The following is a 15,662-nucleotide window of genomic DNA, read 5'->3' on the forward strand; positions in this document are numbered from 1 at the left end:
TACCTAACTACTACATTGTACATGACTACTACTACATGATTGTACTACTACTAAGTATGGTTGGGTGTTCATAATACCGGACACCTAACGTTTTTCTATCAATAGAAACGTGAAAAATCTCACAATTTGACTGAAATTTTACTCACGTGTGGAGAAAATACTCCGGATTCACAAGCGCGCACTGAAAATGCGATCTGAGGTACGCGCTCTTAGATGGCGGCTTCGAACACGTGGGGTGTCATTTTTTCCGCACTCAGTTGCCCTGCTCATTTCAACCGACCACCCTGACAATGCGTATAAAGGGCACTTAAATGCGTTTTTTCGACAGGCCGCTGTTTTTTTCTAGCCGTCATTTTTTCCCCAATAATATTTGAATATATTTTGAATCCTTCAATATTACTTTTGAAGGACTGTTTGATGAATTTGACTTGATTTTCATTAGGAAACTTTTCATCGTAATTGAAATAAATTAGATGAGTCGGTTTGTTGTTTCACATTCATTTCTCGTTTCTGCATCAACTCGTACGGTCGTAGCGGGCGACAAAATGTTTATGTCATGTATATGTGTAACGTGTGTGCACGATCGTACAAGCGGCGGTGACAATTTTGCGGTCAAAATCGTCAAATTTATTACGGAAGGATACTCTACATCTAACAACGAGTCAGCAAAGGTAGGCCTAGTTATATGTAGTTACACGATAAATCTTATTCGATTTTGCTAAATGTCGTTAATTTATAGGGAATACTTATTTGTTTTCGTCTCATTTTACTCGGTAGCGTAGCCCAGTGAAGAATCGAACACCGTTGCGCGTAGTCCCATGCGTACATTTTCTTTCTGTACGCGCAATGCCATTATAATGCGCGGCCGGTCGTTATGGACCCGGTCGGTAGGTTGGACACCTACCATACTACTAATAACTACACTGCATATATACCACTACAACTTCTACTCCTAAAAGAATCATCATACTTATTTAATAACCTCCTCTCTCTTTCTTCTGCTCTTTTCTCCTCCTCCATCTCATACTTCTCATCATTATAAGAAGCACCAACATCATCACTATAAAAAAAGTCAAAGACCCCCTTTGACAGAAGTATTCAGATCCCCCCCCCCCCTCCTTCCCAAGCTTGATGCTCAACCCATCTGCATCCTAGCAACATGGATCCACGGAGGAAGGGACCGAGGGGAGGAAATCCAATTAGGGGATTCATAAAGGGAGGTATTGTGGGCGGGGGGGAGGGCACGGGCGGAGTGACGGTGCACGCCTCCCATTCAGGCAATACAGGAGACTTTTTATTAAAAGGAGTTGAGCATCTGTGAAGACAGCATGCATGCTATGAATCTTGTCTTATTTGCATAGTTCAAGGCAAATTAACGTACCAAGTCACCTTGAAAGTGCAATTAATGACATTGAGAGTCAAGTCATTTGGTTCCAGATTGCAACAGTCGTCAAATGCCAGCTTGAGAATCCTCTATTTGATCCTATTAGGTCAACCAAATGACATCTTTGACCCAAGTACTCAAAGAAGACATGAGGAAATTCAAAGAAACATTTTTCAAACACACATCACTATATCTAACACTAGAGTCATCTCTTTCATTTAATCTAAAATGGAACCATGCTACGTATTAAAAGATGGGTCAAGTTTTCATAAAGAAAATTTGAAGTCCGCAAAATAATGACCTTTATCTTTGAATCTCTCAGTTTTGAAGAAATTTTCAGGATAGGTCTAATATGGTAAAAGGTAATTAGGTTTTACTGGGGTGTTTGGGAACATGATCTAGATCCAAGAATTTTTTAATAGGATAACACTTTATAGAATTTCATGGTATTAGTGACTCAATGGCCTTGGTGGAGGTTTGTGTTCTCAGGGCACTTCAACTTTTGAAGTACAACTGTAAAATGGTTTATAATAGGAAATACTGTTTCACTAACTTCCTCAAAACACCCACAGTAGCAAGAAATTGACTTTACATGGAGTTTTGACAATGGGTCTGCTTATCATGTCAACTTTAATTGACCCTGAATTATGTGTTGTAGAGTGAGTGCACTCTCCTGGTAATTAAACCCCATTTGAGCTCAAGCTTAACAATCTTAGGGCCACCAAACAACATTCCTACAGGCATTGTGTATGAAAATGTTGCCCATGGGACTCACAGGCCTATCAAATCTCCCAAAGTTTCCCAAGTACACTTGTCCCCATGTTCACACTAAGGCCCACATCGCAGGGAAAGTAACCTCCAACACCATAGTGTGGACTCCCATCGGGACTTCTCCCACTGTCCCCCTGAAGCTCACTGGGTTTGAGGACAAAATGTGGAGGGGAGAATGCCCTTGGGCTCGTAATCAATAGAGCCCAGCTGTATTCATCAGTGTGCTCATGCGTGAACTCCAGTGTCAAATCACTGGACATATCTGTTCAATGTCATGCACGGCCCAAATGGCGACATAAAGGTCCCCCGCAGCTCCAGGACAGTCGATAGTAGTGTGGACGGTCAGTCACAAAAAGATAAGATCTTTCCCTGACTGTGCCCACAACATGGGACCTAGTGTGAATGTGGGGTGTAGATACCTTTACTCTTACCTAGTATAAACTGCAATAGAATCTAGGCCTGACTGACTCAAAACAAAACAAATCAAGATTGTCACCAATTGTTGGGTTCAAGCAAAAAATGGAAGGCAGTCAAAGTCCCAGAACACATCATTCAGATTGGTCACTTCTGCTACCCTGGTGGATTGATAAGATAATGTGAGGTGGGACAGGAATGATGAGAGATATAATGTCTGCTCTGGTCATTTTTTTTCATCCAGCAAAACCACAACATAGAGTGGGACTGCCAGAGAGGGCAGGGACTGGAAAAGTGTTCTGTAGGGTGCTCAGACCAGAAAAAATGTGACCCGCCACGACAAATGGATCTGAAAGTCGCTTACAGCTGAGCCGAGAAAATTGAATTGAAGTCAGATTATCAAAATTGGTCAAAAACATAAAATATCTATTTTGGCTTAATGTTGTAGCCCAATATTTCATCTATCATCTGCCAAAATTTCAAAGCTAACCGATCACAGGAAAGGCAAGAAATCAGCATTTTTCTGGGCCATGATTTTCCGACTTTCAATGAACAGAAACGTGTCTGAAGATTTGGATTTAGCACCACAGATAGACTTCGCCTCTAGCAACGAGGGAGCAATCTGCTCGGTCAGTGCATGGCATCCTGGTTACTGATTGGTCGTGCGTAGACGGCTGGCGCTAAACTTGAATGAACATCACAGGTCAATCTCTCCAATCTCCATGATTAAACCGGTTCCATGACATTTGCTCCCGCGACAATTGCTCCCTTAAAGTATCTGCATGCTATTTAAAGCCAAACATTAATTCTACCCACAAACAGAACCCTAACCCAAATCTTAACCCTAACTAGGCCGGGGGGGGGGGGGGGGGGGGCCTCCGAGGCCCGACGTTCCGCACGATGTATCGCTAACACGAAAAGCTATCGCCGCGACGTTTCATGACTTTTTTCTTTCAAGTCTCCCGCATCTTTTGACACCAAATTTGCGATGCCCGGGGCGCGCGGTTCCGAAGTTGCGCATAAATATGTCAGACCAAAAATTGCTCAAAAACGTGAATTCGTGTACAATTTCAATGCAAACTGTGCTTACAGGCAAATTTCATAAAAGCATGATTATTTTGGGGTTTTATTGATTGAAATCAATTAATGATATATTTTCTTGTTTGGAACATTAACAATGTCGCGGACAAGTTTTATTGAAAAAATAATGAAAAACATAAAGTCGAAAAAACAAAGAAATACATAAGAAATTCAAAAAACAATGAAATACATAAGAAATTTTTTCTGATGGCACAATTTTTGTGTCTTATATTTGATCAGGACACTAAGAATATTTTCACTAAAAAATGTGCCCATTTTGAGCTTTATTCAGTGATTTATACGAAATTGTCTGATTTACATGCATCATTGTGCATAAATTAGCATAATTTAGCATAAATGATAATTTTTTTAAAATTTAACTTCAGGGTACTTTAGATTATAGTATAGGCAATGTGTGCACCAATTTTCATCGCGATTGCGCGGTCGACAGCCGAGATCTGGAGGGGGGGCCTGGGAGGCCCCCCTCCGGCTCTATGATCTACCTATAGCCCGGCCTAGTTAGGGTTGATCCCCACGACAAACTTAACCTAAAACCCTATCACAACCTTAACCCTGACCCTATTAAAGTCCTTGGAGAAAATTAGACCGGAGCAATTGTCGCAGGAGTTAAATGTTGTCTCATCAATTAAACCAGACACCTGCTTACCCCGATATGCAGATGCTCTTGACTCCATCCTCAGTGGAGTGGGTCCCCGCCTCCTGCTTCTCCTCCAGAGAGAGGGAGAACCTCTTCTGGCCCTCCGGAGTTGGCGGGATGTTGACCAGCTGCACAGTGTGGGCCTGCTGCTGCTGCTGCGGCTGCTTGGGACTGCTCTTCCGGCGGCGCGGGATCACAATCTTCTTGTAGCACTGGCCGCTGGGAGGGGTGACAGGGAGGTATTAGACAATGTCAGTGGCATCATTGTATGCCAAGAAAGGCGATAATCAATGTCACATGGGTGTACTATATTAATGAGGAGTAAAGGGTTTATCCACATAGACATACACACTAGACATTAGCAGTGGCCCAGTTGCAAAAGGCCAATACAGGTCTGCCAACATTCCCACATCCAAATCAGGGAGATTCCACACAGCAAATGGGAATAAAACAATTCCCAAATCAGGGAGATTTTAATTTTCTCTTATTTAGACATAAACAGATTTTGACATTTTCAGGGAGACTCCTGCAGAATCAGGGAGACTTGGCAGCTCTGCCAATATAAGATGATGTCAGGCCACCAAACCTCCAGAAAGGTTTATCTCTTGGTGGCCCGATTGGGGTTCCAAGATTCAAACGAATTGTTAAGTTTCATTTTATTTTGGGCCACTGCATTTGCTTTTGGTCGACCAAAATTTAAAGTTTAGTGTCAAGCCCTAGATTATCCTGCTTGCTTGCATTTCTCTCACTGTAGCACTGCCACATACAACTGTACTATGAGTAGAAGCACGGACCATGGAATGTCAAAGATTTATACCAACTTGACAGAAAGAGTCCAGGGGTCGCACTTAACTTTTTTTTTAACTAGCCAAACGGACTACTTAGAATCAATTTTGACACTGAAGCAATATTTTGGCTAGCCAGACGGACTAGTTACTTCAGAATTTTATGATTTTTAGCTAGTCCGACATGATTTTGGGTGGCCAATGGCCAGCGGACCATCGCCAATTTCGAACCCTGAAGACAAGAAAGACACAAACAGAAACAGAGTCAGCTATATATTATCTCCTTGCAACAATAACCACACTGGGAGGGTGGTAGAAAGATGAATGTTCTTATTAAATACAAGGTGTACTTCTGACCTAGAAATAGGTAGCGCATAATATGTATTATGTCAGTTGCAACTGAATAATAAAATACAGGTCAAGAAAGAGAAGTCCTGTCAATGTCTACAAAGTTTCCTGTAGCACTGTGTTCCATTGAGGGGTAATGGAAGACAAAACAACAAAGACAAAACAGTGTGAGTAGCAGCATGAAGATGACAAAAATCATATTTTTACTTACAAAATTGAAAATTGCTCACACTACTTAATCAAATTTGATTTCAGAAATATTTTCATAAAAGAAATTGCTTTTTTAACCAAAAAAGACAGGTGAAAGATATCATAAAATTGTATTGGTTGGCAACATGAATAATATTATGAAAAGAAAAGTTAGTATTGGCTGCAGGGTAGCTATACACCCCTAAGCTTGTGGAAATCAACTTTGATATCAAATACATTGATGCAGTACAAGTACATTTATAAATTACTTTTACTTTTTGATATTAAGCATATCAAACTTGAAAATGAAAACAAAGGCATACAGAATAGATGTTTGAAAGAGGATCTTTAAAAATGTAGAGCTAAACAACCCCAGAACAAAAGGAGCATATATTTATCCCATACAATCTTCTTGCAGTCATATTCTCCTCTTATTTGTTCCTCATTTTATCTCATTTCGACGTACCTATGTCTCTCTATTCACTCCACTCACACTAATATCTTCAATATTCATACACCGCCTTCACAATAACTCGCTCTCTCCACAAACTACTCTGTAACCATGTTCCCAACATATATATCACCAACATCATCGGTACAAACTGCAACCTAGAAAGGTCACACTTGATCACAGGAATGAAAGCATACATGATGTCCAATATAAACCTAATTTAACTGCACTACATTGACTTCTGCACAAACAAGGGACAAACAGCCTGTGCACTTCTCGTCTAACAGGGTGCTGCTGATCACCAAATGTCGCAGAACAACTGCATTGTTTCAGGCAGACATCGTTGTCATGGAAAGAGTGCACTTGCCTTTGTGAGATATTCATTCATATAATGATTTTTAAAATAGTTCTGTATATCAAGTCACCCTTTGATGAATGCTTCTGTACTTGCATCCTCTTGTCAAAATTTAGACAGTACACACTACTGTAAGAGTGGAAATTTTTGCGGTGTTGAAATTTTCGTGCATTTCGCACAACCAGAAGCTGGCGCGAAAATAAAAGCACGCGAATATTTTTGCATGCCATATGTTCCAGTAATGGATGTCTTGATTCCGCGGAATTAAAAACACGCAAAACTCTTCTTACCCAGACCCAAATGTCCATTTTTACAGTACAGCCATATCTTGCTATTGATGGGCCACTCCAGGAAAGAAAAAAAGGGGGGCCTTTGTAGACAGGTGACACATATCACTGGCTTGCTTTGCACAGGAAAACACACACACACACACACACACACACACACACACAATCTTCTCACTGGAAATTCTGAAGATACATTCTTATGCTCCTTTTTATACAAGAAGAAACTGTTTTTGGTTTTTTTAACAGCTAGTACCTTTCAAGTAACTAATATCTAATGATTATCAGCATCAACTACAAATGCACCAGGGTTAAGTAGCATTTTGTTGTGCTTTAGGGACACAGTCAATCTCAACACACTCAATAGCTGCGATCTTTCCATTGCATTTATTTCACATTTAAATGGGAAATGAAACCCAGATATATACCAGCATGTGGATTGTGCTTTATGCAGAAATATCAATTAGTAGGACTCATCTGAGCAGTTCGAGGAAAATTGGACACTCATTCATTCCAAAGTTATGTATGGTCTGGTACCACTGAGTAAGAAAAATATTACAGTTCATGTCTCAGCAGGAAAGAAATAAAGAAAATATAACTTTTGTGTACACATTCCTCCTGCATCAGCTAATTGTTATTGAACATAAGGAGTTGATATAACGGATTTACTCCACCTTCCTTCTTAAAGAGTTTACCCAAGTGCTCTGACTCTCATTATACTAGAAAAATGAAAATATGTTGAATTTCTTCATACATTCTTGATATCGTCCTACTGTGACATCACAAATTACTGTAGTCTTCGTATTCACCGATGACGACACATGGATTTAAACCAAAAACTATACAAATCGAGAACTTTTGAAGGGATTGTGCAATTTTCCTCAAATCTCACTGCTGTGCTCATAGCAGTGAAGCTTTGTGCATTCCTTCACTCCACATTATTTGGGGTTCATCCCTTTTAAATACAATGTACATTCCTATTCTGGATTTGGGCGGAACAAAAACGCAATTACCAAACAATGAGCAACTTAAAGAAATTAGATAATCTTTTTCAAGAAGATATTGCCATGTCACAGTGGAGTGACTTCCTACCATGTAACCAACATGCTTTCTGCAATACATGCTCTGCATTCTGTAAACTACTATGTAAATCTTCAAGTCATTGATGGGCACTCAGACACGGTTCAGTGGTTTCATTTAAAAAATCTCACTCTCATTTCCACGGGGAAACCACCTGAGGCCAGTAGATGGATTCCATTCACAATCAAAACTCATTAAAGTGTGAGTTAGTAGGGCCCCCGAAAGGGGTGAACTAAACAAATATTATCACCCTCTGTGCTCTCATAAAAATATTGTGAAGTCCTGAACCGTGGTAGCCAGAGGTGATGGAGTGCAGATATTTTATTAGAGGAGACTAATTACTGACTTACTCTCAAATGAGAGTCATTCTATCCATGCAGATAAAGTAAAGTTAATAATGGAAACAATTCTCTCTTCAACAAATAACAAGAATAGGAAGAATAAATAACATTGACACACTGTACCCTTCACACAGGCATTTCTAAACACACTGATATACAGAACTGAGAACATATGTAATTTAACACAATAAACGCCACTATTATATGTTTTTGTGTTTTATTTAGCCTAAATAAACAAATGGCCTAAATTGGCCTCAATCAATCAATCAATCAATCAATCAATCAATCAATCAATCAATCAATCAATCAATCAATCAATCAATAAATAAATAAATAAATCAATCAATCAATAAGAAGTCCTGTTCATTGCAAAACACATACATAGGATACAGTATGACTATGTAAATATCCATACAAGGTGTATGACAGAGGATCTAATGTTTGAACAAGAACGATAATCAACGTATTGTGCTTTAAGTTGCGGGGAGTTTTCTTCCTTGAGTCAAAATTCCTGGTCTTTACAATTATTCATGAGTCATAACTGAAACAAATGAATGAAGTGTGACTACAAGAAATAGTGGCAATTCACAATCATCATAACATTGAATTATCATCACTTGTATCACACATGTTATACAAACGTGAGGAAAAGGGAGCCAAGTGTACTTATTATTGGCATGTATCCTGAGGGTGAAACATTGAGCTAATGCAGGGCTGCCAACCTTGAGTGAGAGTTTGGCGTGAGACACTGCGAGGGAGCGGAGCCAGCGACCTCCTGGCTAGCGCCTGGCGGCCTGCTGTGCGGCCGTACGTATGTACAATGTAAGTACAATACGTACTACGTACACAGTCAGTGTATGTCAAGCGATGTAAAGCACACGTCATAGCCATACATACTGTAATTTGCCAAAAGTACAAGCTACGCTCACGTGGTATAGGTAGAAACTAATCATCGTAATCCAATAGCTCGTCTTTGCGCGCTAACCAAAAATGATTACTATTGGTTAAGCTTTACACCCGCGCGGGAAAATCTCGAAATTTTGGGCTTGGGCATATAGATATTCGGAGAATTTAGAGATATATTTATTTTTGTAGTCATGTACATTCCCATTTTGGGGGTTTAGCGTGAGATTTCGTTTATCAGAGTGAGACAGTCAAAATTGGTTGAATTGCGTGAGTCTCACGCTCAATGCGTGAGAGTTGGCAGCCCTGCTAATGGTTATGTGCCCTCTGGCACATTATGGAACTCTATTAAGTCTTTGTTTTTAGATTTTATATGAGCTCTTTCAATGGTATCATTTAATTAAATTTCTGGCTAGGCTTCATTATCTAGGGATGGTATAGTCTTGGTTGAGATGGTTATACAGATTTTTTGTGAGATGATTAGAAACACATGAAATATTAAAGAGCATACAATTCCAAGAGGAATAAAAGGTTTATTTGATGAAAGTCTGATTTGAAATGGCTGAGATATCCAAAAAAAAAGTAAAACAAAGTTGTCATAATGAAAAGTGGGACCCACCTTTCATTAGGATGGCTTTGTTTTGGATTTCTTTGCAGCCATTTCAAAACCCATTTTCAACAGATAAACTTTTCATTCCTCTTGGAATTGTATGCTCTTTAATATTTCATATAGCTGGTTTCTAATTATCTCGCAAAAAATTAAAACCTGTATACCCATCTCAACCAAAACTATACCATCACTTTAAGATTCATGAACTAGAGAACACAACACCTTTATACACTTTGATATTTGGGTAAGTTTGTTTGTATATGCTTGTTTGTTTGTTTGTTCGTTTTTTTGTTTGTTTGCTCGTTTGTTTGTTTTACCAGTACAGCTTGGATCTCTCCACCAGTGCGTAGCTGTCTCCATCCCCGATGTAGGTCTGACACTTGGAGCACACAAAGCAGTCAGGATGGAACTTGTGTTCCCCGGCAACCTGCACGATGGAGAAAAATTCAGCGGAAGAAAGTTGTATTGGCAACATTCCAGGAACCCTGTCATCACTTTCTGATTTAAAGACGGACAAACGCACATGGACAAGGTAGAAAAATGTTGCAATTAGGCAGAAAGTTTGCTGTTCAATGACACTATTTTTATATCAAACTCAGTTCTACATATTTCCTCATTAGATTCCTGACAAATTGTGATGAGGCTCCGATTTACCTTGTAATCATTGTATGTCTTTCTGAACACAACAACTAAAAAAAAAAAAAGGACATCTATGTGCAAACCACTGTCAGAGTTGATTCCTGGAAGATTGACAATTTTTTTTTCTGAGCTACATCTAAATGCACTTTGCACACACACACACACAAAAAAAAAAAACCAAAACAAAACAAAGCAAGACAAAAAACTGTGGCGAGGTCAAATTGACAGTTAGTTGATAGTTCTACTTTTCCTGATAATGTACAGGTGCAAAGGAGGAAACGAATCAATTACAAAACATTTCCAAGCTGAGCGTGACTTTCACAGGTAATGCCTAGTGGCAAGCTGCACCCTTCTATACCGCTCTTTTCTTCTAAAACAATTGAGACGTTTCTGATTACACAAATCAAGTAAACCTAATGTCACCCACACAGTGCAAAGTCCCATACAACTCCAACAGTTAATTTAAGAATAGCCTGTGGGCAGACCATCAAAGCATTTTTTATACACGCTGTGTAACAATCTTTTTTTCTCTTCTGCAACTTGCATATGGCCATTTTTACAATCAGTGGTGTAAAACACAGTATTGGCACTAATTGGTGTATAACTTTCTTATACACTGACAGATATGCATTATTTTTTCTCATAAACTTACCACCCATAGTGTCTACCTTGGGTACCTTAATGAACTTTCCTCTCTTTTTCTTTCAGATGTGGCAGGCACTTACATGCTTGAAATCCAACACTTTTGGTGTACTCACTCTGACATAGTATTTTTGTCAGAGCTAGCAATTTAAATTGTTTATTCCTTTTCATTATTTTTGTTGCTGTTGTGATAGACAGGTATCCAACATTAAGAACTATTATGTTTACCAGGTTCTGCTTTGTCTTCTTTAAATACTGAAATTGTCCAAAATTTATGTTTCGGAGGTGACATTTTCCGTTAACAATTAACCCCTCTTTTGAATTGGCTCTTGTTCACAATTATAAAATTCAACTTTGCTAATTTCCATCAAAACAGAATAGTAATCAATCTGACTTAACTTTGATCCAAAGATTATTTAATTCAAATAACTTATCATTTTTTGGTGAGCGTTTATAAATTTATGTAACTTTTCCGTTAACATTTCTGTCACCTCCGAGACATCAGATTTATGTATTTGATTTTTTTATTCTTGACATCAGTTATACATTACATTTGCAAAAATGTAACATATCCCCTCACATTATCTCTGAATGAAGGTAGTAGAAATATAGCCTGTTGTTTTCATTTCGGAGCAATTTACAATTTTCCGTTAACACTTGTCACCTCCGAAACAATTGTCACCTCCGAAACAACAAGCATATTATATTTGATAATTTCTCAAAGACAAAGCAATTTTGTTTGATTCTGTCCAATTGACAGGAATCTCTTTTGGATGACAATAGTAATATGGCAACAGGAAGTGAGAATTTTCTAGAGATTGATAAAAGATCCAATAAAAACTAAAAATTACTGTTTCGGAGGTGACAAAACACTGTTAACAAGATTTTTTGTTCATTTCTGTTGAAGAGAAACCATATCATGTACACCAATGGTTTCATTTATCTTAATAACATAAGTCTCAAAGTGGAGAAATCAACTACAACACTCTCACTCTTCTTTTTATCACTAGACTGTACATTTTAGGGCTAATTTACATTTTTTCACTTTTTTTAACAATGAGAATGCACAAAATACACCCATCTGTTGTACATATAATATTGTAATCAAGATCAATTCTCCTGCTTTAGTTAAGTAAACATATAGATGCTTTCATCTTAGAAGCTTGATTTCCAACAAGCAATTTAGTTGTGAAGATTTACCAATCACGGCTTTCCATGTAGGTTGCTTTTTCTTGTGTTTCGGAGGTGACATTGTTTGTTAACACCATATTGTTATGTGATAGTGAAAGGCAAGACTTCAGTTCCTTTTCACTATCTATTAACATTTTCTAATACATTTAATATCTACAAAATCATCACAACAGAAGTGACTTTTGTATACATAGCTCTCCAGAATTCCCTTGATACCAAAGTGATACATGTGGCAGTTCATGCATGCCCTAGTCCACAATCTTTAAAAAAAAAGAATGTAAAAAAAAATCATCAAATAATCAAACTCCACAAAAAGGCCACATGCCTATAGCTGGTGCACAACTTGTTCTTGAATTCTTAGTTGTTGTATTTCCATGTACAATATGGTAATCATAAAGAAAATTATGTGATTTTTTTTTATATGACAATAATTATTACATTTTCCAAGTTGAACCAACTGTTTATGACACTATATATTTTAAGATTATTGAAGTTATGTGACAACTAAAGTGAACAGAGGAACAAGTCCCCAGGACTGGAAAGGGAAATATCAAAAAACAAGATTTGTAGTTCTATTTCAGTATAATTTTGATGAGGTGTTTACCTTGTTTTGTTATTATGTTTTGTCTTAGAATTTGGCTTTAAGTACTGGAATTTCAAGGAAATGAAAATGGTTTCTTAAAGGACAAGTCCACTTCATATATATGTGGATTGAGTGAATGCAACAACATTAGTAGAACACATCATTGAAAGTTTGGGGGAAATTGGACAATCCATTCAAAAGTTATGGGTTTTTTAAGTATCTGCGCAATCACTGCTGGATGAGACGACTACGACAGTGTATGATGTCACAAGCAATACAACGATATAAGGAAAATATAAGTGAATTTCACAAAACTTTACTTTTTGAAAAAAGTGCACATTTCTTCAACTTGCTACTGATGTATTTTAGGGCAATGTTATTTACTCTGCCTTCTAAAAGAGAGAAGTCATGTGTTCTTTTGTTATGCAAGAAAAGTGAAAATACAGTATGTTGAATTTTCTTGATACTTTCTCTATATCCTTGTACACATGTGACATCACAAGCTATAGAAGTCTTCTCATTCAGCTTTGACTGAGCAGAAACTTAAAAAATCCATAACTCTGGAACGGATTGCCTTACTTTCCTCAAACTCTCACTGATGTGTTTTACTAATATTGCTGTATCTACTCAACCCTCATGTCTATTGAGGCGAACTTGTCCTATTCCAGTTTTGGTCTCTTATAGGTTTATTTGAGACCAGTTTGTGTCCGGGACCTTCTGTGAAGTTGATGGGGAAAATTACTGAACAAAAACAAATTTTCCCCTCAAGATCACAGAAAAGCATTATGCTGCTCTCTTCAGCTGGGAAACACAAACTGTTCTCTTTACCCAACTGTAAAAACCTGTTAAAGATTAGTATGAATTACAATCTCAAACAAAATATGAGCTGGTATCCATTATCATGAAAGAGAATTACCAAACAAAATAACAAGTAAGAACTGAAAGAAAGACATGAAAATTAAAGCCACGACGAAAGACATGAATGTTCACTAAATAGTTAACACCTGAGAAGTTGGGTTGTCTCTGTGTTGTGTCACCTCAAAAACAATAAAACGTTTTTTCTTATCTTATACTTTTTACCCTCAAAAGTAACTGTTAAATATGCATGATTTGCAGGTAATTTTCAATCAATTCAGAATGATACGTAAAATATATTTTAGTAATGTCAACAGTTTAAATGAATCTGGTGTATAGAAAATTTATCCCAGATGAACCAAACACCTTTCACCAGTATTATAACATTTGTATGGTGACTATCAGGGATGATGAATTCATGAACATCCTTGAATTAATCTATTTATAAAACTATGTGCAAACAAAAACGTACACAAGTCAAATAAGATTTTTTGCTTTTGGTATTCATACCGTATGTCCCCGCCAAAAAATTACAGTGGTACCCTCCGCAACGATAACTTTAAAGATAGTGAATCAATCTAAAATACAATTTGAGGGATTGAAACTATAACTCATTGCCCACACCTTACAGAAACCCCATTCAATTTGCTTCAGAGGTCAAAGAGAATTGAGGATTTCTTTAGAGCATGTGAGGAATCCCTTCCCTCCAAGTTCTGCATGTGTTTACACATTGATATGCAGTTCCAAGAGCATCCAAGTGCTGAACTTGGAAAAATCAGACTCCTGACATCCTTTATAACAATCCACATTTCTTTGAGATCACTTAACCAAATTGACTGGGGCTTTCTGCAAAATAGAGCTAAGATGTTATAATTTAAGACCCCAAAGTAGAATTTAGCTGATTTAATCATATTGGGTGCTATCAATGCAAAAGTCTAATTGTAAATTTTTTGGGGGGGACATACTATATGAATACTTGAACACAATGTTAACATTGAATGTCACCTCCGAAACAAAGTTATTCTTCCCTGGTGTTGTGGACTAAAATGTTCAGAGATCAAAGAAACATTACTAAAATGATCTTACACCCTCATTTCAATTTAAGGTAGAAAATGGAATGCCATGTTTCTTCAGGTTACAATATCTAGCTTATGTCCGTCATATTCTTACTGTAAATGAATATTTTAACACAATGTTAACATTGAATGTCACCTCCGAAACGAAGTGATTATTCCCTGGTGTTGTGGAATAAAATGTTCTGAGAGCAAAGAAACATTACTAAAATGATCTCACACCCTCATCTCAAGTTAAGGTAGAAAATGGAATGGCATGTTTCTTCAGATTACAATATTTAGCTTACATCCTTCGTCCAAATGGAAGGCAAACTACCGGTACCCATGCTAATTAATGAAGTGTAAAAAAACACTTGTTCTGTGTGGTTTATCTGCTTGAAACAGGAGTTGATTTCTTGTTCTCGAGTTATAATTATTAAAGACATTGATAAAAAGAAGAAGTTTTTGTGTTATTGTCACTTATTCTCAAAAAAAAGTGAGTGTTGATATTAATGTCACCTCCAAAACATTCTAATATGTTAACTGTCACCTCCGAAACATCCATGTGTGAAAAATCCAAGTTTTAAAGAAATGATTGGAATTTCATTTAACCTACATAGGAAGGTAGCCCTTCTTAAAGACTTGTTATAGTAAGAGTTTGACCTGGCCTGCCCTCCAATAAATAGTTAAAATCTTAAAAATTGCATGTCAATTGGTATTTTTAGCAAAAATTTATATATCTCATGTATTTTTTTTTAATTCACTTTATATTCAACCCCAAATAGTTTTGATTCACAAACCATATATTGTTGTTAACCATATAAACTTTGCATGGTGAAGTTTGACTACAGAGTTTTGTCAATATGGTGCAATTCATGAAAGCAAAATTTTGCTTAAATTTACTTCAGGTGCCAGGGTTTTCCTTAAATTACACCAATAACCCTTCAGCTTTAAGGTCTGAAATGTTATTTTTTCAAAAATTTGAATATTTTCAAACAAGAATCAAACAGAATAATGAAAAAATATTTTGTTTGAAATTTTGACCCA

The 15,662-nt window shown here is 37.3% G+C and overlaps 1 protein-coding gene across 1 annotated transcript in view; it reads right to left on the bottom strand.

Moving 5' to 3' along the window:
- LOC139729879 (LIM domain kinase 1-like) overlaps nt 1-15,662 on the bottom strand; it is a 97,316-nt gene that overhangs the window by 32,898 nt on the left and 48,756 nt on the right. The window contains exons 4-5 of the mRNA XM_071640802.1: nt 9,971-10,080; nt 4,317-4,526 (exon numbers count right to left, since the gene is read on the bottom strand). Of these exons, the coding sequence (XP_071496903.1) occupies nt 4,317-4,526; nt 9,971-10,080 (320 nt within the window). The remainder of the gene's footprint in view (nt 1-4,316; nt 4,527-9,970; nt 10,081-15,662) is intronic.

This window comes from Diadema antillarum, unplaced genomic scaffold (assembly GCF_040938485.1).
Source record: "Diadema antillarum isolate AM-2024a unplaced genomic scaffold, OU_Dant_1.0 seq00000266_RagTag, whole genome shotgun sequence".
Taxonomy (NCBI): Eukaryota; Metazoa; Echinodermata; class Echinoidea; order Diadematoida; family Diadematidae; genus Diadema; species Diadema antillarum.